The following is a 23,224-nucleotide window of genomic DNA, read 5'->3' on the forward strand; positions in this document are numbered from 1 at the left end:
TGTCGGACCCTACTGGACCACCAGTAGGCCCAGGGACGCCCATGGAGGTGGGCAGGGGGCCTCAATCAGCCCTTAAGTAACAGCAGGGTGAGCAGGGGGGCTTCAGTCGATCTTTAAATATCAGCAGGGTGAGAGGGGAGGATCAGGGTCACGGGGGAGTGAGAGGTAATTCTCAGGAGCAAAGAGCACCTTATGTCGGTCCTGGTCAATATTCAGCTGTGGTCAATATTCAGCTGTGTCAACCTAAGTGTCTTATGTGGGTTCTGGCTGAATGTCGGCTAGGATTTGCAAAAGTACATAAGTACATAAGCACCGCCACACTGGGAAAAGACCAAGGGTCCATCAAGCCCAGCATCCCGTCTCCGACAGCGGCCAATCTAGGCCTCAAGAACCCGGCAACCCCCCCCCCCCCAAAAAAAAAAAAATTAATAATGTTCAATGGACTTTTCCCTCTGTCCAAACCCCCTTTAAATTCCGTAAGACCAGCTGCTGTCACTACATTCTCCGGCAACGAGTTCCAGAGTCTAACTACACGCTGAGTAAAGAAAAACTTTCTCCTATTTGTTTTAAATCTACCATATTCTAGCTTCATCTTGTGTCCCCTGGTTTTGTTGTTGTTTGAAAGTGTAAACAAACGCTTCACATCTCTGTCCGCTCTACTCCTCTCATTATCTTGTAGACTTCTATCATATCACCCCTCAGCCGCCTTTTCTCCAAGCTGAAGAGCCCTAACCTTCTCAGCCTTTCCTCATAGGGAAGTCGTTCCAGCCCCTTTATCATTTTCGTCACCCTTCTCTGCACCTTTTCTAATTCCTTTATATCTTTTTTGAGATATAAAGACCAGAATTGGACACAATACTCGAGGTGCGGTCGCATCATGGAGCGATACAACGGCATTATAACATCCTCGTGTTTGTTTTCCATCCCTTTCCTAATAATACTCAACATTCTGTACGCTTTCTTAGCCGCGGCAGCACACTTCCTTACATTCATTTAGCCCCAGTTATTCAATGCCGGGTGCCTGGACATGGCCCAGCACTGAATATCCGAGGCTAAATCTGCCCATGGCAGTCAGTGTTTAAAAAATGTGCTGACTGCCACTGGCTGAAAATCAGCCAGGCCATTATTATGTAAACTTAAATGGATTAAAAGACAACATTGGGTAAGATTAGGACTAGGAAGTTTAGGTTTATTTAAGTGAACATTATATAAATGATAACTAGGGGAAATAAAGAAAAGGTTGGGAAAGAAGTTGCATTTAGACTGTGTGTTCAGAGACAATAGCTTAAATCAGCACAATACTGTGTCTGAAATGAAACATCTGGTGGAATGCTTGAGTACTCTGTGGTGGGAGCTTCCCGTTTTCCTCAAATTGCAGAAGGATAGTCCTTTTCCTACCCTCCCTGGCCTGTAAAACTCTGTACTTCACTGAAAAAAAGTGAAGCAGAGTCTTCTGAAATGCTACAGGTCAGCAGTAATTATTGAAGGGAAACAGCACTGATAATTGTGTGTGGACTGAAAGTTATCTGCAGAATTTGTGGGAGCCATGATAAGCTAAGACGTCCTGCTCTGATTTGTCAGGATCTCCTGTCTGTAAAATATAGAAACATCTATTTAGTTTTATAACTTTAATATCTATAAAATAATGAATGGAGTGGAACAGGTAGATGTGAATCGTTTGTTTACTGTTTCCAAAAATACTAGGACTAGGGGGCATGCGATGAAGCTACAAAGTAGTAAATTTAATACGAATTGGAGAAACTTTTTCTTCACTCAATGTGTAATTAAACTCTGGAATTCGTTGCCAGAGAATGTGGTAAAGGCGGTTCGCTTAGCGGAGTTTAAAAAGGGTCTGGATGGCTTCCTAAAGGAAAAGACCATAGACCATTATTAAATTGACTTGGGGAAAATCCACTGCTTATTTCTGGGATACAACCAAAAAATGCTTAAAGTAGTAAGGAGTGCACCCAAGTACTTTATTATGGATATCGGGGAAGTCTCATACAGTCACATTAGGCTGCGTTTATGAGCATATTTCTTGTGCCTAATTTCAGTGACGACTTTTAATCATTGACAACCCCGTACCATCCTTGTTGATTTTTATATATTTTTTCTGCTGATATAAAACTTTTTCAATTTATAAGTGATTCTTTCAATTTGTAAGTAATTGGGTAACCCCTGTATATTCAGTGGACGATTTCTATATGTCGCCAAAAATATATTATATAGTCCAAAACTTCAACACGTATCTGCATGTATATTATAGAGCATCCAGGAGCCTTTAATGTCCTGACAGGACCTGTTTCGCTTAATCGCTTTGTCAAGGGACAATCGGCGTCAACTTCCTGGGGTGCTTATCGCAGCTGAGTTGACACTATCTAGCCAACCTGAGGGCTAGCTAGGCCATAACTGGCAGCAGGCAAGACACCCAAGAAAGGCTGGATTGAGAACAAGATTAGAGCTTGAAGACAGGACTGGAACTTGTAGACAGGGCTGGAGCAAGGCAGGAAGCAGGGTAGGAACAAGGCTGGAACATGTAGCAGGAGCAGGACTAGAACAAAACACAGGCAAGAACAGGAGACAAACTGGAATAAGGCTATAACACACATTAGACAACTCCAGGAGACCTGTTTCAAAGGCACAGGCAGGGAGTCAGGAACTTCCTTACATGTAACAAGACAGAAAGTGATGTCATCAGCCAGCGCCCTCTTGCAGGGCTATAAAGGAAGTGCTAGGTTTCCCGAAAATAAATAGATTCTTCTTGGCATGGAATGCTGCTGGAGACCACAGAGAAAAGGTGAGGGGTGTGACATATAAATTGCAAAATCCACCATTTCATGTGTAAATGGTGACATTTACACATGTGGACCCTGAATCATGCTGTACTTTTTTCCAAACGTGCATTTTTGGAAAGGGTTGTTCCCACTGGATGGGCTGCACAATACACATGCATTCCTTTGTGTCCAAATACGTATTTTATAAACAGTTCCATCCCTTGCACATGTCCTTTCCCTACCTGTATGACCTATGCAAAAATCATGCTTCACAACATTGTAAGTTTTACCACACTTTAAAATCTTTCCTACAATTCCCTGTGTTCCTCTTCATTTCCTCATACCACCCTAACCTAAATAAAGATAAACAGAAAGAGAAGGAAGAACTCTGATTCTTCCCGAGGGGAAGCACTGCTCTAGCATGGAAGGAACTGCTTTTAACCTTTGATTTGAATCAGTACTGGACAGAGAAAGGTCCCATTGGTAACATGAAATATAAAGAGCCATTAACAGAGGTTCATGAGGTAGTAAAATGCTGACAAACCTTAATTTGCAAGACTTCAAGCTGTGAAATGAGCATAGAGCACAATGATGCATTGTACACCAGCATAGCACCCTTTAATGAATCCAGTATTTCTGCTTTTTTTTTTCTTAAGGGTTTAGGTCAGCTGAGCCTGATGGGGAAAACTTGAGTTTTTCATTGACCAAATTCCAGGTGTCACCTCTAATCTCATAATATGTCTCAGAAAACTGTTTCTAGGCATTGACTGAACTGAGAACACAGGCAACAGTATGGCTAGTGTTACAGCAAATCTGTATGAAACAGTGATTCTTTTCAGCATTTTTTCCTAAAGATCACGTATGGGTTTGCATAATCTGTCTGAGTACACATTATTTGCTGAACCATTCAATTTATAGCAAACAAATTTGGAAGACAGGTATATCTGTATAAAAATTAGAATCTGAGGTCTCGATATTCAAAGTTACTTCTCCGGGTAGCAGCTCCTGCTAATCAGATGAGTCACAGTGATCAAAGACATACCTGGATTTTCAGCTCAGTTATTGGGATCCCCATAGTCCTCTCCTGACCCATCTGCATAGCACCAGGTCGGCCTGAGGGTGGATGCAAAATTAATTGGGATACTGGCAATGTTCAGCATCAGTATCCGGACAGCCTTTTGTACCCGGATAGCTTATCAGATCCCAGTGCAGAATACTGGCAGTATCCGGATGGTGCTGGCAACCATTGCTATAACCAGATACTCCACACCAACATCTGGACACTAGGTGGCGATAAACATTAAGGTGTTATCTTTAAATGCCACAGCGAATAAAAGGAACACTGACCACAAAGTCTAGATTTTGACCTGTGAAATAATGATTTACCAGAAAGCTTATAGAACTAACCCACAAGTGAAAATCCCATTAAGATTATGGATCAGTCTGTACACATATTATTTACTCAATCATTCAACCTACAGCATTTAAACAATCCAGGTAGGTTAGTATATCTAAAATCTAAAAACCAAATCAACCTTGCCCCATACCACTATTTGCCCTGAGATTGGTAGCATGGAATGTTGCTGCTATTTGGGATTCTGCCAGGTACTTGTGACCTGTATTGGGCTAGATGGACCATTGGTCTGACCCATATGGCTATTCTTATGTTCTTATGTTCACTTATGGATCAAAACTAATTTATGCTCAAAAACAGTGTTGTATTCCCAGTTAGGCTCGTAGTTTATAAAGGAGTGTAGACACTTTTCTTTTATAGAATAAACTCCTACCTGGGTGCCTAATTACAGGGGCTCAGTTACAAAGGCTGAATCTGGATGTCCTACACTGCAGTTCATCCAAACAGAAAGGAAATGTGTTTAGGGAGGACTAGGGAGGGCCCAAGTTTAGGATGTCCAACTACACACACATTCAAGTTTAAAAAGAAAAGATGTCCTAAGTTAGACCTGTTTCAATCACATCCAGGATATAAAAAGTGCCCTGATTAAGTAGCTGACACCTGGAGGGATTAAGGCATGACCCCTCCTCAATCTCCCAGTAGTTACTGTCCCCTCCCTCATCCCTGAAAGGGAAAACTAGGCTCCCTGACAACATCAGATATTGTGAGCGTTCTGAACACGGCAGCAAGCAGGTCTCAAGGGCAGCCTAGTGGTCAGTGTAGTGGACTGTAAACCAAAGAACCCAGGTTCAAATTCTGCTTCAACTCTCTTTTTGTACCTTTAAATTGTGAGCCCTCCAGAACCAGAGATATACCTACTCAATCAAAATATTAAAGACCTGTAAGCCTGAGGTGGTTCACATTCAAGAACGATAGATATTTCCCTGTCTCTGGAGGGCTCACTATTTAAAATAAGAGTTTCAGTGGAATATGAACCTGACTGCCCTTGATTAAAGTCCACTGCACTGACCACTAGGCTGCCCCTCTGCTCTGCAGGGACATCTGTGTACAAATGCTGCCAGACAGTCGTCCTTCTCCCTGTTTTTTTGGCATTCATAACTTGGACATTTTATTTTGGAAAATGACTGTTCATTTAGGATATTTTCATGTATTATCGAACAGGAAACCCCCAACATTTTTCCTGTTTGAAAATGGCCTTGAGATAGACATTATGAGTGGGATGTCTCAATTCTGACATGGACATTGATTCAAAAATGCCCCTCTACATTTATATCTGTTTTACTTACATATATTTGCTGGTATAAACTTTCCTGGAAATAGTTACTGTGAAGCAACACCAGTTATCTGAAGTCCAAGCTGAGTAAACTCTACATAGTTTGGAATTGTTACCCAAAGTGTGGATTAAAGAGCTAGCCAACCTTCTTTCTTTTACTAGTCCGAGTCCTGACCTTTAACCACTAGCTCTAATATCCTTTTAATAACCTGCCTTGATGCTCACTGGGCAACCAAAAGTTACATGGAGGGGCATTTTTGAAAGAAACATCTAAATCAGAATTTGGACGTTTTACAAAGACGTCCAAATTCCGAACAGGAAAGAAGGTCATTTTCAAAAAAGATGGACGTCTATCTTTTGTGTTTGAAAATACTATGGACGTCCTGTGATTTGGACGCTTTGTGATTTGGACATCCTTTTTTTGGGTTCATTTTCAAACAAATGACATCCAAATGCAAGGCGTCCAAAACAGAGGAGGAGTGGCTTAATGGTTAATGCAGCGGGCTTTGATCCTGGCAACATGGGTCCAATTCCCACTGCTGTTCCTTGTGACTTTGGGCAAGTCAAATGCACAAGGGGTATCTTTGGATATGACATCTAAGTCTGAATTTGGACGTTTTTAGGTCATTTTCTACAATAAAAAGTCTTATCTTTTCCTTTTGAAAATGCTGTTCGGAAAAATGTTTTGTGATTTGGATGTTTTATTTTTTGGTCCATTTTCAAACAAATACATCCAAATGCAAAACGTACAAAATACACAAGAAAATCCACAATAAAGTGAAACCATTCACATGTTCTAAGTGTGGTAAAAGCTTTGGTTGTAATGTAAATCTCAAAGTGCATCAGAAAGTCCACATGGGAGAGAAACCATTTGCAGGTATAGAGTCTGGTAAAAGCTTTGGTCAGAAGGTAACCCTCACAATGCACCAGAGAATACACACAGGACTGAAACCATTTACATGTCCTGAGTGTGGTAAAAGCTTTGGTTGGAAAGAAAGCCTCACACAGCATCAGAGAATCCACACAGGGATGAAACCATTTACATGCATTGAGGAGGTAAAAGCTTCAGTTGCATTGGGACAGGTAATTAGGGAATGTACACTCTTGCTATGAAATATGGAAAAATAACACTCTGGTATTTAGATACATGTAATAAGACCTCCTTTTCATCTATAGACGTGAATTCAAAGCCCAAATCTAATGATAAACAATAGACACAAGGCTCAGATGTTATAAAAAAAAAATAGAAAGCTTGGCATCAGGTAGAATAGTGGAAAAGTGACATCCCAGGAAAGCAATAGGGTCTCCTTGGGGGCACTGCAGTGGACTTTATAAAATGCTCCCAGGTACACATCTCACCATTGCTCCCTTACCTTGTCTGCTGAGCCCCCCAAAACCCACTGCTCCCAACTGTACACCACTACCATAGCCCTTACAGTTGAAGGGAGCACCAATATGTGGGTACAGTGGGTTTCTGGTGGGTTTTGGAGGGCTCACAGTTTTCTCCACAAGTGTAACAGGTAGGGGGAGGTAGAAGCCTGGGTCCACTTATCTGCAGTGCACTGCACCATTACTAGACTACTCCAGGGACCTGCATGCAATTCTAATTGACCTGAGTATAACATCTGAGGCTGACATAGAGGCTGGCAAATATTATTTTTAATCACATTTTTGGGGGTGGGAAGAGGATAGTGACCACTGGGGGTGTAAGGGGAGGTGATCCCTGAGTTCCTCCAGTGGTCATCTGGTCATTTAGGGCACCTCTTGTGTGGAGTAGATGAGTAGCTTAATGGCTAGTACAGCAGACTTTGAACTTAGGGAAGTGGGTTCAATTCCCACTGCAGCTATTTGCTATACAAACTGGTCTAGCTCAAAACATCTTGCACATCTTTGTTTTGTTCCATTATTGCTGAAAGACATCCATGTCTTAGGAACTCCCAAGTCCCGCCTTGAACATGCCCCTGGCATGCCCCCTTGAGATTTGGACATCCTTCTGATGGACTTCAGAGAAAGATGTCCAAAAAGAGGTTTCAATATTACTGATTTACTACTTATCATTTCTATAGCGCTACTAGACATATGCAGTGCTGTACACATTTCTGTGAGCTAAACATCCAAATGCTGACTTATGTCACTTTTTGAATCTCTGTCTCTTTTGAAAATGAGCCTGACAGTGTCTCTAATTGAAAGAAGCAACTGAGATAAGATCTAAAGGACAAAAGTTGCATTCAGTCTCATAATGACTTTCTTAATGTCACTGACTTCAACCACGTTAAATTGATTCCAGATTCTTACTTGGTCAATATCAGGATCCTGAGATTCATATACGAAAAGTTTGTACTTATTCAGATGATACTTTAGATTGAAAATAATTTGCAAACTCCTGTGCTGAGGTATAGGATCTAATGTGCCTATGCGAGAAAAATGCAAGGGATGCTGAACAGTCACAAACAATTCGGCAGGACGTGTTGTTGTTGAAGTAGGACTTTGTGGACTGTTTTCAAAAACAATAAAGGAAGTTTATTATTATTCCGTCTTTCTTGTATTTATATGAGCTGTAGAAGACAAATGCCTGTTAGGATGCAAAAGGCAGGCACTGTAGGACTTTTGCCCTCAACAATACCCTGAATTTACAGCTGCACTAAAGCTGGATGAAGGGTAATCTAAGAACATCTGTTTCAATTGCACCATACCCCACAGTAGAAGAAAATGAGACAGACTGAGTGGCCTGGATCAGAAAAGGACCAATAATGAGAGAAACAGGAAGAATATGAGAAAACCCATGGCTCAGTGACAGTACTGCCCATTGTCATGCAGGAAATCTGGTTTTGATTCCTAAGTCTAGCTTCTGCTCCTTGAGCTTTGTTGTGGCTGGAGACAGCAAGCAAAGCCCCTGTGGGGAGGAAGTATCTGTCATCCAGCAGGGTCAGACACAGGATGTAAGGGTACCACCACTCTTGAGACAGAGAAAGCTGTGGATGGATGAAGTAGACTGGGAGAGAGTTAAGAAAGGAAAAAACCATGAGAAGCTACAAATGAAGGTTCTTTGCACTGAAGCCCCAGAAGATACGAGTTTCAATTGAGCTGGAAACCTGAAAGAACAGGAAGAAAGTGCCAGGCAAAAACCCTAAAACACTTCAGGATGTAACTCAGGGCAGAAGTGTAATCAATTTACAATGCCACAAATATCTGTGTACTGTACTCCAACAGAATAACATTTTGCAGTGCTTTTGTTCTAGGAAAAAAGATGCCAGTACTCTTACAAGGCCAACCTTAGGGGGCAGGATGACAACCCATAGCTCCGCCATCATAGTAGCCACATCCTCATAGCAGCCACAAACCTGTTACCTGCCACAGAGCATATTAAAAGAGGCAGCACTGTAAATATTACACCAGTCCCTAGAACACCAACACACTTCTTATTCTGAGAAGAGAACAAACTGGATTCTCTACATAGAAACTACACATTGGCAGAACATGGATACAGCCTCACCAGTCACCACGTACAAAATAGGTGATGCAAATGCAAATCAAAATGCGTTACAAAAAACTGAACTGGAAACCCCATGAAACCAGACTCTAGAGCAAGTAACAGTAGCAGAATGTCATACCTCAGTCACACAAGCAAAACAAGCCAGGCCCTCATCACAGAACAAGGCACAGAAAAACATTTAACTGAAACCCCCAATAAGTCGCGCTGCAAGCAGTGCAATACTAGAGAAATGGAAACAGAACTGCATTTCCTCTCACATTGCGCAAAATATAAAATCAGAGATGCACATTTCCCAAAGTTTAAAAATAAAATTCTTTCTATCTTTATTCACTGGGCATTTTTTTTTCACACTCTTGTTGATCACAGTCTCTCATTTCTGGTTTCCTTTCTGTCTTCACCTAATTCTTGCCAAGGTCTGCTGTCCATTTGCCATGTCTCCTCTCTCCTCCTATGTTCATTACATTACATTGACCCCCAGATTCTAAAAAGATCACCCAAAGTTGGGTGCCAAATTTTGGGCACGCAGGCCAGATGCACATGCAAATTAATGAGGTGTCAACAATCAATAATTGGAGTTAATTGGCATCTAGTTGCTATTCTATAACATCCATACCTAAATTTCATTGTGCAGAACTCAAAAGAGGGTGTGGCCATGGGAGAGGCATGGGCGGGTCAGGATATTTCCATAAATTAGGTGCAATGTTATAAAATATTTGTATGCCATTAGTTGGGCACCATGATTTACACCAGGTTTCAGCAGGCTTAGGTCCTCATACCCAAAGATGGGCACAGGAATCCGCTCTAAGCGATACTCTATTTAAAAAAACGCTTTGCACAGAACAGCCTTTTTGGAACATGACTTTAGCGCAAATCTTTCTAGTGCCTAACGTTGGGCACCATTTACTGAATCCAGCCCTAAATGCTTATATAGTTCTATTATTATGTTTCAATTTGCTGTTTTCAAGTTTACCTCATTTAATGTATTTGTTTATTCTTGGTTATTTTACTATTGTTATGCCGTTAACAAAATTGTACGTTTTATGTTAAACTGTACTTGCTGTACACCACCTTGGGTGAATCTCTTCATAAAGGCGGCTAATAAATCCCAATAAATAAACACATAAATAAATAAAATATACCTGTAATTGTTTAATGCATTTTAACAAATAAGATAACTAAGCCTACCCAGGAATTAACATTCTCTCACAATCAAAACCTGAACCTCACGATTCCAGGAATACCTAGTTTTAAAACAAGAATGTTTTGAGCGGTTTACAAAATAGTGTATAATTAGTTACAAGGTGAATTTTCACCGGCAACCCATAGATGCTTGATGTGAAAAAGTTGCAGTTAACATTGTTTTGTATTTCGCCTCCTTGGGGTTTGGAAAATGAAGCGTCATAGAGGCCTAAGTGGACAAACCCTGCTTCTACCAGATAAGGCTACCAAATTACACATATGGGCGTAGAATCAAGAAAGAGTGTCAAACTTTAGGCACCGGGATGATGCATGCTAAGCACAAATTTTGTAACAGCAGTTCCGTTTGGAAGTGCTATTGTGGAATATTAGCGTATATCCGCAGTTTCATTCCTAAGTTGATGCACAAGCATTTATGCCATGTCAAAGGCTGGCAATTAAACGCATAGGAGGAGATTCTATATATGGCGTCTAAAAAATTGGCGCTGAAATCAGATTTCAGATTTCAGTAGGCCCAGTTTGCCTACTTACTTGTGCAAAGAAACTCCTATTCGATGTCCCTTTATTCCATCATATGGGAAGAATATTGTGCCTCAGTATTTTATGTAGCTGGCCCATCCCTGTGTGGAACTCACTTCATTATGAAATTTGCTGTATTAAAAACTATGTACACTTTAGAAAACAATTAAAAGCTTATTTGTTTAGTAAACTTTTAACTGATACGCTCTTCCCTGTGGTGCTATGATGAATGCTATTAGCTGCATATCCTGTAGTATGCTCTTTTGTTCTCTGAGGAAGTTGTTGGTATTATATATTTTTTTCTTGTTTATATGTTTGTTTTTACTATGTATGTTTTCTCTTGTAATCTGCCTAGAACTGGTCAATAGTGTAGGCTAGAAAATTTTAAAATAAAGAAATAAATACTGCATATTACAATAAGCTAACTGTGAGAGTACAAGTGCCTGAAACATTAATTTAAACTGATCAAATTCTAAGAAAGTACAAATTCATTTCAGCTTCCTCAGAAACCCCAAAAAACTTCTTTGTCCATTCCTTCCTTTCATGTCTTTGGCATTGATCTTTCCCTTTCATCTCTTTCTGCCACTTCTTTCTTTTCTGCCTAACCATTCCTCTCTCTCCCTCCCCACTCCTCTCCCCCATGGCTTCTCCCACATTTCCACCCTGCCCAGCATCAATCCTTTCTATCTCTCTCACTCTCACCACTGCACTACAGTTCAGCATCTCTTCTCTAAAAGTTCAGCATCTCCTCCTATCTAGACTTCATGCCTCTGGTATTTCTGGCACCGTTTTTTCTTGGTTCTCCTCATGTCTCACTAACTGTTCTCTTGGCCCTTCTCCTTTTTAATATCTTCCTTAGTCTGCTTACACTGCTGGTTCAAACTCTGAGTATTCACACTTTTTGTTATGTGGATGACATCCATCTCTTTTTGAAACTTCTACCTCTGATCCAGATCTGACTGCTTTTAACTGAGCTCTGGTTACCTATCACTTCCCATATCCATTACAGAATTCTAATGTTGTCTCACAACGTTTTCTTTTCAGGTCTCCCATCCTGCCTCTATTCTGCTTTGATCTCATACACTCCGCCCAGACTCCTTCGTTCGCTTCATGACAATTACCCCCAAATTCCATCTCTAAAAGAGGCTCACCTTGACTCCACTCGTTCTCATGCCTTCTTCCACCTAGCTCCTTCCTTTTGGAACTCTCTACCAGCCCCAATTTGCTTAGAATGCTCCTACTCTAAATTTAAGGCTCTTTTGAATACTCACTTATTCAAGTTGGCTTTTTCCACTTACCCTGATTCAGATGGTTCCCACCGAATCCAATAGCCTTGTGTCTCCAGCTTCCCCTCCCATTTCTCCCTGTCACTGTCTTTATATCATCTTGTTATCCTTGTGACGAAAGGCGATTAATTATTAATAAATCAAATCAATCAAATCCCTATCTCTTCTTTCCCCCCCAATGGTCTAGTGTCCTCCCATTCTCCCTCCCTAGGGTTACCATATGGCTCCAGAAAAAGGAGGACGGATTGAGCCAGCCGGGTTTTACTTCCATTGCTTTGAAAGCAATGGAAGTAAAACCCGGCTGGCTCAATTATTTCCATTGAAAGCAATGGAAGTAAAACCCGGCTGGCTCAATCCGTCCTCCTTTTTCTGGAGCCATATGGTAACCCTATCCTTCCCCCACCTCTATCCCTCACAACAGTCAAGCATCTCCTCTCTCCTCTTCCCCTCCAACAGTCAAACATCTCTCCTTCCCTCATTTCCCCAACAGTCAAGCACCACCCCTATCCAGCATGGCAGAAAAAGTGAGAGTGTAAAGGCCTAGCATTTTTACCTAATTCAATCTGAGCTGCCTCCTTCCCCCGCATGTCAGCAGCCTGTGACACGTCTGCTTTCACTTTTTGTGCACTGGGGCACACCGGAAATAAAAGCCAAAGAACTGCTGTGGGCTGCTTCAACCCAGCAAAGGAGTGCAGCTCAGACTGAATTAGGTAAATGCTGGGGATTGTCCTGCTGATTCTCTTACCACAGGCCTCCTTACAGTGCTGCTCCTCTGCCTTCACTCCTTTGAATCTTCCAGCCATGAGCTTTGCTGCTTCTATGGTGTGGGTCATTTTTGGCTGGCAGTACTGCATGCCAGTGTATACCAGCTGGGAAAAGCCCTGGTGTTTTGAAACAGAGCACTCTGGAAAATATAGGGATCAATATTTATATGCCAGCTGTGGTGTTTAAATGAATCAGTGCCAGTAAGGTCATTATTTTAGAAACATATCCGCTTGTCAATAGGGGCATTTACATACATTTGTTATATATGTGTGTAAATAGCAATATCAGCAAGCCACTACAGTACTTACAAGTGAGATCTACACCCTGCAAAGTGTTCTATCTCCTCATAGAATTCACCATGATCTTCATTTACAGTGATTGCATCTTTTTTATGAAACTCTCTTTCTCTTTGCATTCTATACAGTAGGCCCCTAACTTTGGGTGGTGAAGCAGTTAAATGGATTTTCAGCCCACAGCAGCTGAAAATCCATGAATATTCCATTTACACATTTCCTGGCCACCTGTAAACCTACAGCTCCTCTTGAAAACTGGCCTGCACATTTCTCTTTGTCCACTTTGGTTCTGTTTGGCAGAGTTCACCAAAGTCACTTTTCCCTTAGAAAAATAGGGAAGAGCTACAGAGCAATCAGAGAAGTTTCTGCTGCACGTGGGCATTTTTTTTTTTTTTTTTTAGCAGCAGGACGATGTGCAACATAAAAAAGTTTACCTTTTCTTCAGTCCAGCTCTTCAGTGGTTTTTGTTCAGAGCTGCTAAATCTAAGCAAGGTACTTGGATTTAGTTTCCAACTCCTGCATTCTGGGCTAGAATTACTGCTGAAACTGCATTTGCAGCTGCTGGCAGGATTCCAAGTATGACAGCCAAGTACAGCTCGTACAGTAACAACCAAGATCAGATGAAGACATTGGGAAGGGAGATAAACACAGCTGCATCATGCACTCTGCCAGAGGAGGTCACCACAGTGTCAATACTTGGCCAATGTAGAGAAGGAGCGCAGGAAAAACAGTGGAGGCTATGCATGATGACCTCCCGATGAGAGGTAGTTGCGCTTATGGAGGACTGCAAAAGCAATGCAGGAAAGATATCAACTAAGACCATTTTTCCGTTTCTCTTTCTTTTTTAAAAGAATGCCCTCCACTTGGTTTGGAGTCTCTGAGAGTGACAGATTACCAGTTACGAGCTTCCAGCACTAAACGCTATGGATTGGGTGCCCACCGGGGACGTCTCAACATACAGGTATAAAAGCCATGTGCATAGAGGAATCTGTTCAAATGGGGTGGAGGGGGGGAACTCATAGGAGTTCATGAGAGTGGGAGACATGAAGGGGACCCTGGCAGGGGAAGAGGATATGAACAGAAAGTTTGGGGGAGGGGCGCAAATATGGAGATGAGTTATAGGAGGATAGAAGAGAAAGGGGTAGCTGAAGGAGAAGTGGGGAAAAAGGAGAAAATCCTGAGGGACATAGTTAGAGAGTAATGAGAGAGAGCAGGTGGAAAATGTGAGGGATGGGGAAGATGCATAAAAACCTGAGGACAAAGATATGGAGAAAAGTGGGGCAGATGGAGAGAAGTCAGGGGTAGGAGAGAGAGAGAGAAAAACCTGGGAGGAGAAAAAAGACCAAAACAAGTGATGGGAGGGGGAGAAATAGGGGCACGATGACTCATTACTTCACCTGCAACCCCTTTTTAAAAACCTAGAACTCTGCATTTGTGTCTTGCATTAAATTCATCTGAATTTCTTTTACCATTTATTGCCAGATTGAAAAGCAGGACATTGGACAATTTCTTAAGCTATAGGACTATCCTTCCTGCTGTATCTGCTTCTCTGTGCCTGCAATTCACTCAAAAAGGTTTTTTTTTCCCTTTCTTTCTTTCTTTTTTTTTTAAGGTTACCTAAAGGAGCTAAGATGTTTAACATCATTGTAGCCCCTCTCAGTTTTAACAGACCTTCCATCTTTGGACCTTATTCCACAGACTGAGAACTGAGACAAGCCATAGTGGCTTTGGCCTTTGATGTTACTGAAAAGAGCCAAATAGGAGGCAGATTTGTTACTGGGTTCTCAGTTCTCACCCACTAAAACTGCATCTGAAAACCATTTGATTTTCTGAAGACTAACACTTGGTTTATTCTTTTTGCTAGTCTGGAATCTATGATGACGATTTCTTTGATGGTGGCTGGTGTGCTGGAGAGGAAGACAAAAACCAGTGGCTTGAAATCGATGCGAAAAGACTTACCAAATTCACAGGGGTTATCTTGCAGGGCAAGAATTCAATATGGACGTAAGTTCCGCTGCTATAAATTTTGCAGAGAGGAGACAGACATATTTTGATTCCTTTGAAGCACTGATCTTATAAAATCGCCCGAATATCGTTGCACACAACACCATTGTGGAAGAATGAAAGACTAGTGTGCAGCAATAGTCAGGCGATTTTACAAGAGCTGCAGGTGTCATTGCTGAAACCGAGCCAAGTTGGGTCAGTTCTTCAATAAAGTTTTGATTAGTGATATCTCTAGGTTGTCCTGCCTTCTTCTCAGCCACCTCAGCTCTTTTTTTGGTGGAAGAGAAGGATATAGATGAAAGTGACATACATGATGGATGAAGTTCCTGGGAAGAGGTATAGGGAGAGATAAGAGAGGAGAGATACTGAGGAGCTGCAGATCAATTGCATTTGTACGTCAGTAAGAGAAGTTTGAACTGTATTCGGAAATAGACAGGGAGCCAATGGAATGACTTGAAAAGGGAGATTATATGAGTGTAGTGACACTGGCAGAAGAGAAGTCTTGCAGCAGAACTTTGAACAGATTGAAGGGGAGAGAGATGGTTTAAGGGGAGCCCTGTGAAGCGCAAGTCTAAACAGGAGGGGATGGATAAGGGCTTTAGTAGTGTGTTCGGAAAGGAAGGAACAAATTTTGATGTTATAGAGAAAGAAAGAACAGGGTGTAGCAGTTTGTTGGAAATGTGCAAAGAAAGAGAGAGACGAGTCAAAGATGACTCCAAGGTTTACAAGCCAAGGAGATACGGAGAATGGGAGAAGAGGAAAGGTGGGTTTAGGGGGAAGATAAGAAGCTCAGTCTTGGCCGTGTTCAGTTTCAGATGTTGGTGGGACATCCAGGCCGCAATGTCAGACAAGAGGCTGAGACTTGTGCTTGGTGAAATTTCTGTTATAGAGAGGTTCCCAGACTGTTCTGAGAGGGATGGTTAATTCAGAGGTGGGGAGTACAAGGCTGAAGTGTGCCTAGGAAGGCTAAAATCCTTGCACTTTAACTGCTTGATGTAATTCACTGTGGGTCCTGCTCAGTGACTTTCCTTGCCAACAAACACTCTTTTACAACTTCACCTAGGGTACATTTCCTATAGGCAATGACATTTTTACACTTTATCTGGTCTGACCTTCCATAATTGATAGTACATCTGCTCTATCCAGATATTTAGCACCACTTGCGCTCCGGATAGTGATGCTGAAAATCTGGATATTTCTTTACTGCTATGGCCAATATTTAAAAAGAACACTGACCACAGCGGCTGAATATTGACCCAACAATTTTCAACTTTAGACTCTAGTTATTAAGTTGTGGTAAAATGCACTATTTTACCACATCGCTCACTAACATGCTGTCACTTAATATTGTATGTTAGTGAATGGTGTGACAAATTTAAATTTGCATTGCTTCAGCTGGGAATAATGAATGTTCCTGTCTGCAGCAATGCAAAAGTAAGAGGCCCGACGTCAGACCCACTATCTTTGAAAGGGACGGAGCTCAGGAAACAACTGTGGACTGAATATGATAATGATAGAATGAGGGAGTTGTGATGAATGTCAGTTTGTAGGGGTTGCAATTCACTTTAATTCTGAGACATGGAGGGGGATTTTCAATATAACCTCCAAATGGGCCTACTTAACCTATGGACCAGGTGATGCATTGGCCCAGAGCGCCAGAGATAAAGGGCACCAACTACCTAGGCCTATGATGTTACCCAGAGCTTACATGGCAGTGTTGTGTGTGCAGATGAAAAAGAAGAGCCAGCAACCCCCTTCCTCTTTCTGTCTCAGGCCACCTTCCCCCATCTAGTTTTAAAAGCAGTTTCCCCTCCCAAACACAGTGTTTCATCTAACACTACCTGCATCAGCCCCAGCGTCTTCCTTCTGCTGTACCCCAGCCTCTCCTTTGACATAACTTCCTGTTTCTAAAGGAGCGTGGCAGAGGGAAGATACAGGGGTTGATGCAGGTAGTATTAGGTGAAATGCTATCAATATTCAGGAAAGGGAAATTGACTTTAATGGTAAGCTGGGGGGGAGGATTGCCTGATTGAGGGCATGCCAATGGGAGGGTGCCAAACCAAAAGTTGGCTCAGGGCACCATGGTCCAGCCCTGGCAAATAGGGAACACAGGTAGTCTAGGGGCCTATTCATTCACACCTTAAACAACCATCAAAGAATCTTATATTTCAGACAGGCCTCATTTGGCAGCCAATGTAGTGAACTAAAACCATTCAAGAGTCTCACTGCCATATTCTTTGTGTGTCGTATTGTTCTATTTAGGGGAAAAGTTATCAAGCTACTTTAGGGCTTTAAGTCACATTATGTTCCCCTTAACGTGATTAAAAGGTCCCGAACGTGACTTAAATGGCCCGAACGCAACAACGTATTTTACAATGGCAATATATACTGTATGTTGCCACTAGTTACATAGTAAAGGGATGCAAAACATGCAAATGCATGTAAAGCAATTCATTGCTATGTAAAAACCCTAATGCAACTTCCAGTTTACACTGGGTGCACACCACATATTGTGTTATGGCCCATAAATCACAGTAAAATAACTCCAGCTATTATACCACCTGGGAGCATTGGGCTGTAAAGCTGTGACCCAATGTTCCCAGGTCAGCAGAGCAACCCCTCTGGCTCAAGCCCTCCCCACACCCCCATCCCCCCCAGCTCAAGCCTCCAAACTGGCTCCAGACCCCTCCCTTGGTTCAAGCCCCTCACCCCGTCCAGAACCCCCTACCCCCTCAAAAGGCTCCAGAGCCCCCTGAATGGGCTACCATTTAAAACATTGGTGGTCCAGGGTCTTCGGGCAGGAGCAATTCCCAGTCACTCCTGCTTAGTCTGTTACTGTCATCAAAATGGTGCCCCTAGCAGTAGTCTTGTAAACAGCATTATCATTTTACCACAGGATTCAGCAACTTATGCTGCACGTTGTTGAATCCTGTGGTGTATCAAGGTATGGTAACAGATCACCTTTTATTAAGTTCTCTCCTTTGTTTATTTATAAGTTTCTACGAGCTATATTGTATGTCATGTTGTATTCTCTCTGAAAAGTGGGCTACTAATAAATATGTTTAAATAAAATTGTTTTAGACATTTAGGGGAGTAGTTAAATTACTAACTTGCATTAAGGGAATAATGCACAAAATTTGCTTGTTAACATGTGTTATACAGCAAAATAGTGCATTTTTGTATTTAAAAAGGGTTTATTAATAGAACCATGAGTAACAACAAATAGCAAGAAAGACATCTTAATAAAAATATCTACAAGTCAGGCAAGTACTCGTTACAAAGCTACAGTAACCCCATATTTGCAAAGCTTTAAGAAGGAAGAAAAATCCCCAGCAACAATACTAACAAACTGAAAGACAAAACAGAAAGAAAAAAAGAGAAAATGGAGGGAGGGAATAAACTTTATAAAATAAAAAAAAGAGGACGTCAAGCAAAAACAAGACATCCAGCTCTTAAAGAAAGTTAGCATTTTGTAAAGATCCCCAAACCTTTTCCACCTCTACCATTGTGGCAGTGTTCAGCTGTTAATTTCTCCATCATGCCATTGAGTCATAGATGGGACACCCGGTTTCTTCCAGGCTGACGCCAGAGTCAGTTTGACCACGTTTAAAAAATGTTCAACCGGGAAAATCTGTGATTTGCGATAGCCTGGAATCTCTCTATTAAACTAGAAAATCCCAGGGTCCCATGGGATCAATAATCCAGTTGCGCATTTAGGGCCCTGTTTACTAAGCCGTGTTATAGGCACATTAGCATTTTTAACGTGTATTAACCATGTACCCGTGTTAACCATGTATGCACCTACAATATCCCTATATGCGCCTACATAGTTAGCACGCACTAATTGAAGGCACGTTAAAAACGCTAACGCACCTTAGTAAACAAGGCTCTTAATCTGGAACTGCACATTCTAAATTGTACATTATTTTACTGTAACACACAGTAATGTAAGTCACCACAGACTTCATAATAATAAGATACAAAGGGGTTGATATTCAAAGTGATTTAATCGGCCAGAAACAGCTCCTGACTGGTTAAATCGCCTGTTTGTGGCTAACTGCTAATTTTAATTCTGAGGGTGGAGTCAGTAATTGGCCGGTGTCACCAGGGAGAGCGCTCCCGGTACAATCAAGAAACAAATGTCCACCAGCAACTTCAATCTTAAGGCTTTTATTCCATGCAGGTTTCTAGTAGACCTGATACACGGTTCCAACAGCAGCATTCACCTTCAATCTTAAAGCACATGTAAGCCACCTGAAAGTGTGTGGCAAATAGTCCCCTTTAAGCAGTAGGCTGCCAGCTCCTACCAGGATTCAGTACAGGCTCACAGTCAGCTTCAGTCTGGGCTCTTTATCCAGTGCACAGTAAACAGTAGTTCAATTCCCAAGGCAAACAGTTCATTCAGTTCATCATCCCAGTTAAATCACAAAGCAGCCTTTACCTTCAGGAGTTTCAATACTTTAGGGACTTCTCACACCCAAGGGATTTTCCCTGCAACTGCTTCTCTCTCACTTCTTCTCTCCTCCTGAACTGAACTCCTCTGGGACTCCTTCCCACCTGTCTAATCAATCCCTGGCTTCTGCTCTCACAACCAATCATTCTCCTTCCACTAGCTTCCCCCACACCCATACCAGCTGAGTTAAGCATTAGACTAATGAGGAGCTCCTGCACACAGGGTTTCCTTTCTCTCTTTCCCCCTAGTGGCAGCCACTCTACACATCCTGCCAGCTTACACACATGTCTTCCCCGATTGCAGCTAGGAGTCCAGTCCGTGTTCTTCATCTCACCCCCTGGCTCCTTGCCTGCAATGCCTTCTGGGACTTGTATTTCAAACTGAAACTGCCTTAACCCAACTATCCTGGATGTGACTATCACACCGGTTAAGTGCTGATATTCAGCATTTAAGCAGCCAGGTTAACTGCATAAATTGGACCACATATAAATCAGTGCTATCTTTGCGGTCCTTTTATAAAGGCACGCTAGCATTTTTAGCACACGCTAAACCACTGGTTCCCAAACCTGGTCCTGGAGGCACCCCAGTCAGTCAGGTTTTCTGGATATCCACAATGAATATTTATGAGAGAGAGTTTTACATGTACTGCCTCCTTGGTATGCAAATCTCTCTCATGAATATTCAATGTGGATATCCTGAAAACCTGACTGGCACTTAACCAGTTTCCTGAGCTGGCTACCACATAACCGGTTATCGCACTTAACCAGTTAAGTGTTAGCCAGCTCAGGAAACCAGAAATTCAATGCCAGTGCGCAGACATGGCCCACCATTGAATTTCTGGGTTAAACGTCACCAGCAGTCAGCAAAACGCTGATCGCCATCGGTTGAATATCGAGCTCAAAGTCTTTTGCCCTTATACAGCAGCTTAATCCCCTAACCGTAGTAGCATGAGATTACTGCTAGGGTTCACAGGTGCTAATTGGATCCTAGATCGACATGGGGTAGCAGCGACTGTAGTTCATTCCTACCCCATTCCACTGGACCACCAGGGATTGCTTCAGGTAGGCCTGGGAAGGGGGGCGAAGGGGGAGTGGAGGGTCATGTGTCCTTGGAGTAATATTTGGAAAGGTGCCGGTGGGATGTTGGGGGGGGAGGGTGTCTGTTTGTGGAGGAATGCTGCTATTTATACAGTACCTTTAAAAAACACTCCTCAGGAGAAGAGTCGCACATTATCAGCCTAATGATCTGTGGGATCAGAATAACACAGCATGTGAAGTTGATCACAAATTGCATTATTCATTTACTGTGGGAATTACTAACCTGCAGTACTGAGTTATCACAGGGCAGTGACTCACACTGTAAACTAGGCTTCAGTAAAATGCCATATTTCACCACAGCTTGGTAACTTCCCCTCTTAATTGACTTTCTTGGCAGATTGATTAGTATTACTATAGTAATACTATATTAATATAAATTATGTAATTTCTTACTAAATTAATAAGAAATTCTTGGTAACTTCCCCTCCTAATTGACTTTCTTGGCAGATTGCAATTACATAATTTATAGTAATATAAAAGTGTGAACTAGTGTGACAAATTTCCTGTTTCACATATGGCCGAAGATAACACAGCGTACATAATTATGAAAAGACCCTTTAACCATAGATACAAATTGGGACTCCTACCAAAAGGAGGTATCACTTGATCTGCTACCATCATTATTAGTCACCTTTTTTCACCTCCTATATCTTTCTTAGGCAGCTACTGTATACAGTGGGGGAAATAAGTATTTGATCCCTTGCTGATTTTGTAAGTTTGCCCACTGACAAAGACATGAGCAGCCCATAATTGAAGGGTAGGTTATTGGTAACAGTGAGAGATAGCACATCACAAATTAAATCCGGAAAATCACATTGTGGAAAGTATATGAATTTATTTGCATTCTGCAGAGGGAAATAAGTATTTAATCCCTCTGGCAAACAAGACCTAATACTTGGTGGCAAAACCCTTGTTGGCAAGCACAGCGGTCAGACGTCTTCTGTAGTTGATGATGAGGTTTGCACACATGTCAGGAGGAATTTTGGTCCACTCCTCTTTGCAGATCATCTCTAAATCATTAAGAGTTCTGGGCTGTCGCTTGGCAACTCGCAGCTTCAGCTCCCTCCATAAGTTTTCAATGGGATTAAGGTCTGGTGACTGGCTAGGCCACTCCATGACCCTAATGTGCTTCTTCCTGAGCCACTCCTTTGTTGCCTTGGCTGTATGTTTTGGGTCATTGTCGTGCTGGAAGACCCAGCCACGACCCATTTTTAAGGCCCTGGCGGAGGGAAGGAGGTTGTCACTCAGAATTGTACGGTACATGGCCCCATCCATTCTCCCATTGATGCGGTGAAGTAGTCCTGTGCCCTTAGCAGAGAAACACCCCCAAAACATAACATTTCCACCTCCATGCTTGACAGTGGGGACGGTGTTCTTTGGGTCATAGGCAGCATTTCTCTTCCTCCAAACACGGCGAGTTGAGTTCATGCCAAAGAGCTCAATTTTTGTCTCATCTGACCACAGCACCTTCTCCCAATCACTCTCGGCATCATCCAGGTGTTCACTGGCAAACTTCAGACGGGCCATCACATGTGCCTTCCGGAGCAGGGGGACCTTGCGGGCACTGCAGGATTGCAATCCGTTATGTCGTAATGTGTTACCAATGGTTTTCGTGGTGACAGTGGTCCCAGCTGCCTTGAGATCATTGACAAGTTCCCCCCTTGTAGTTGTAGGCTGATTTCTAACCTTCCTCATGATCAAGGATACCCCACGAGGTGAGATTTTGCGTGGAGCCCCAGATCTTTGTCGATTGACAGTCATTTTGTACTTCTTCCATTTTCTTACTATGGCACCAACAGTTGTCTCCTTCTCGCCCAGCGTCTTACTGATGGTTTTGTAGCCCATTCCAGCCTTGTGCAGGTGTATGATCTTGTCCCTGACATCCTTAGACAGCTCCTTGCTCTTGGCCATTTTGTAGAGGTTAGAGTCTGACTGATTCACTGAGTCTGTGGACAGGTGTCTTTCATACAGGTGACCATTGCCGACAGCTGTCTGTCATGCAGGTAACGAGTTGATTTGGAGCATCTACCTGGTCTGTAGGGGCCAGATCTCTTACTGGTTGGTGGGGGATCAAATACTTATTTCCCTCTGCAGAATGCAAATAAATTCATATACTTTCCACAATGTGATTTTCCGGATTTAATTTGTGATGTGCTATCTCTCACTGTTACCAATAACCTACCCTTCAATTATGGGCTGCTCATGTCTTTGTCAGTGGGCAAACTTACAAAATCAGCAAGGGATCAAATACTTATTTCCCCCACTGTATATTTCCTTCTGGAAACAGTTGGCACCCATATTATGGATGCTTAAGATATTCCTACGAGTTCTTCCTTTTACTGGGGCCACCTAATGCCCACACCTTTGTGCGCATTACTGAATTTTAGTTTTTGGTCTGGCCACTCTTCCTCTTTACCTTTGAATGGGAAAGGTGGTTTAGATACAAACCAAGCTTATTTTGAATCTTGAGGTAAGGAGGGAAGGGGGTTTTAAATCTTCGCAATCAAACCGGATTATTTCAAGTACTATAAATCCCGGATAACTTAAAGCCAATCATAGCTCATCTAGGAAAACGTCCATATTTCTCGTATTCTGATCTTCACAAATTTGCACATATATTAAAACAGTGTTATCGTATTTGATTCTTTGAGCATTA

General features: G+C 42.2%; 1 protein-coding gene across 1 annotated transcript in view; it reads left to right on the plus strand.

The window, feature by feature from the left end:
* Positions 1-23,224, plus strand: part of CPXM1 (carboxypeptidase X, M14 family member 1) — a 158,116-nt gene that overhangs the window by 40,579 nt on the left and 94,313 nt on the right. Inside the window, exons 3-4 of the mRNA XM_030190934.1 lie at positions 13,866-13,975; positions 14,879-15,018. Coding sequence (XP_030046794.1) covers positions 13,866-13,975; positions 14,879-15,018 — 250 coding nt within the window. The remainder of the gene's footprint in view (positions 1-13,865; positions 13,976-14,878; positions 15,019-23,224) is intronic.

The sequence above is a fragment of the Microcaecilia unicolor genome, chromosome 2 (genome assembly GCF_901765095.1).
Source record: "Microcaecilia unicolor chromosome 2, aMicUni1.1, whole genome shotgun sequence".
Taxonomy (NCBI): domain Eukaryota; kingdom Metazoa; phylum Chordata; class Amphibia; order Gymnophiona; family Siphonopidae; genus Microcaecilia; species Microcaecilia unicolor.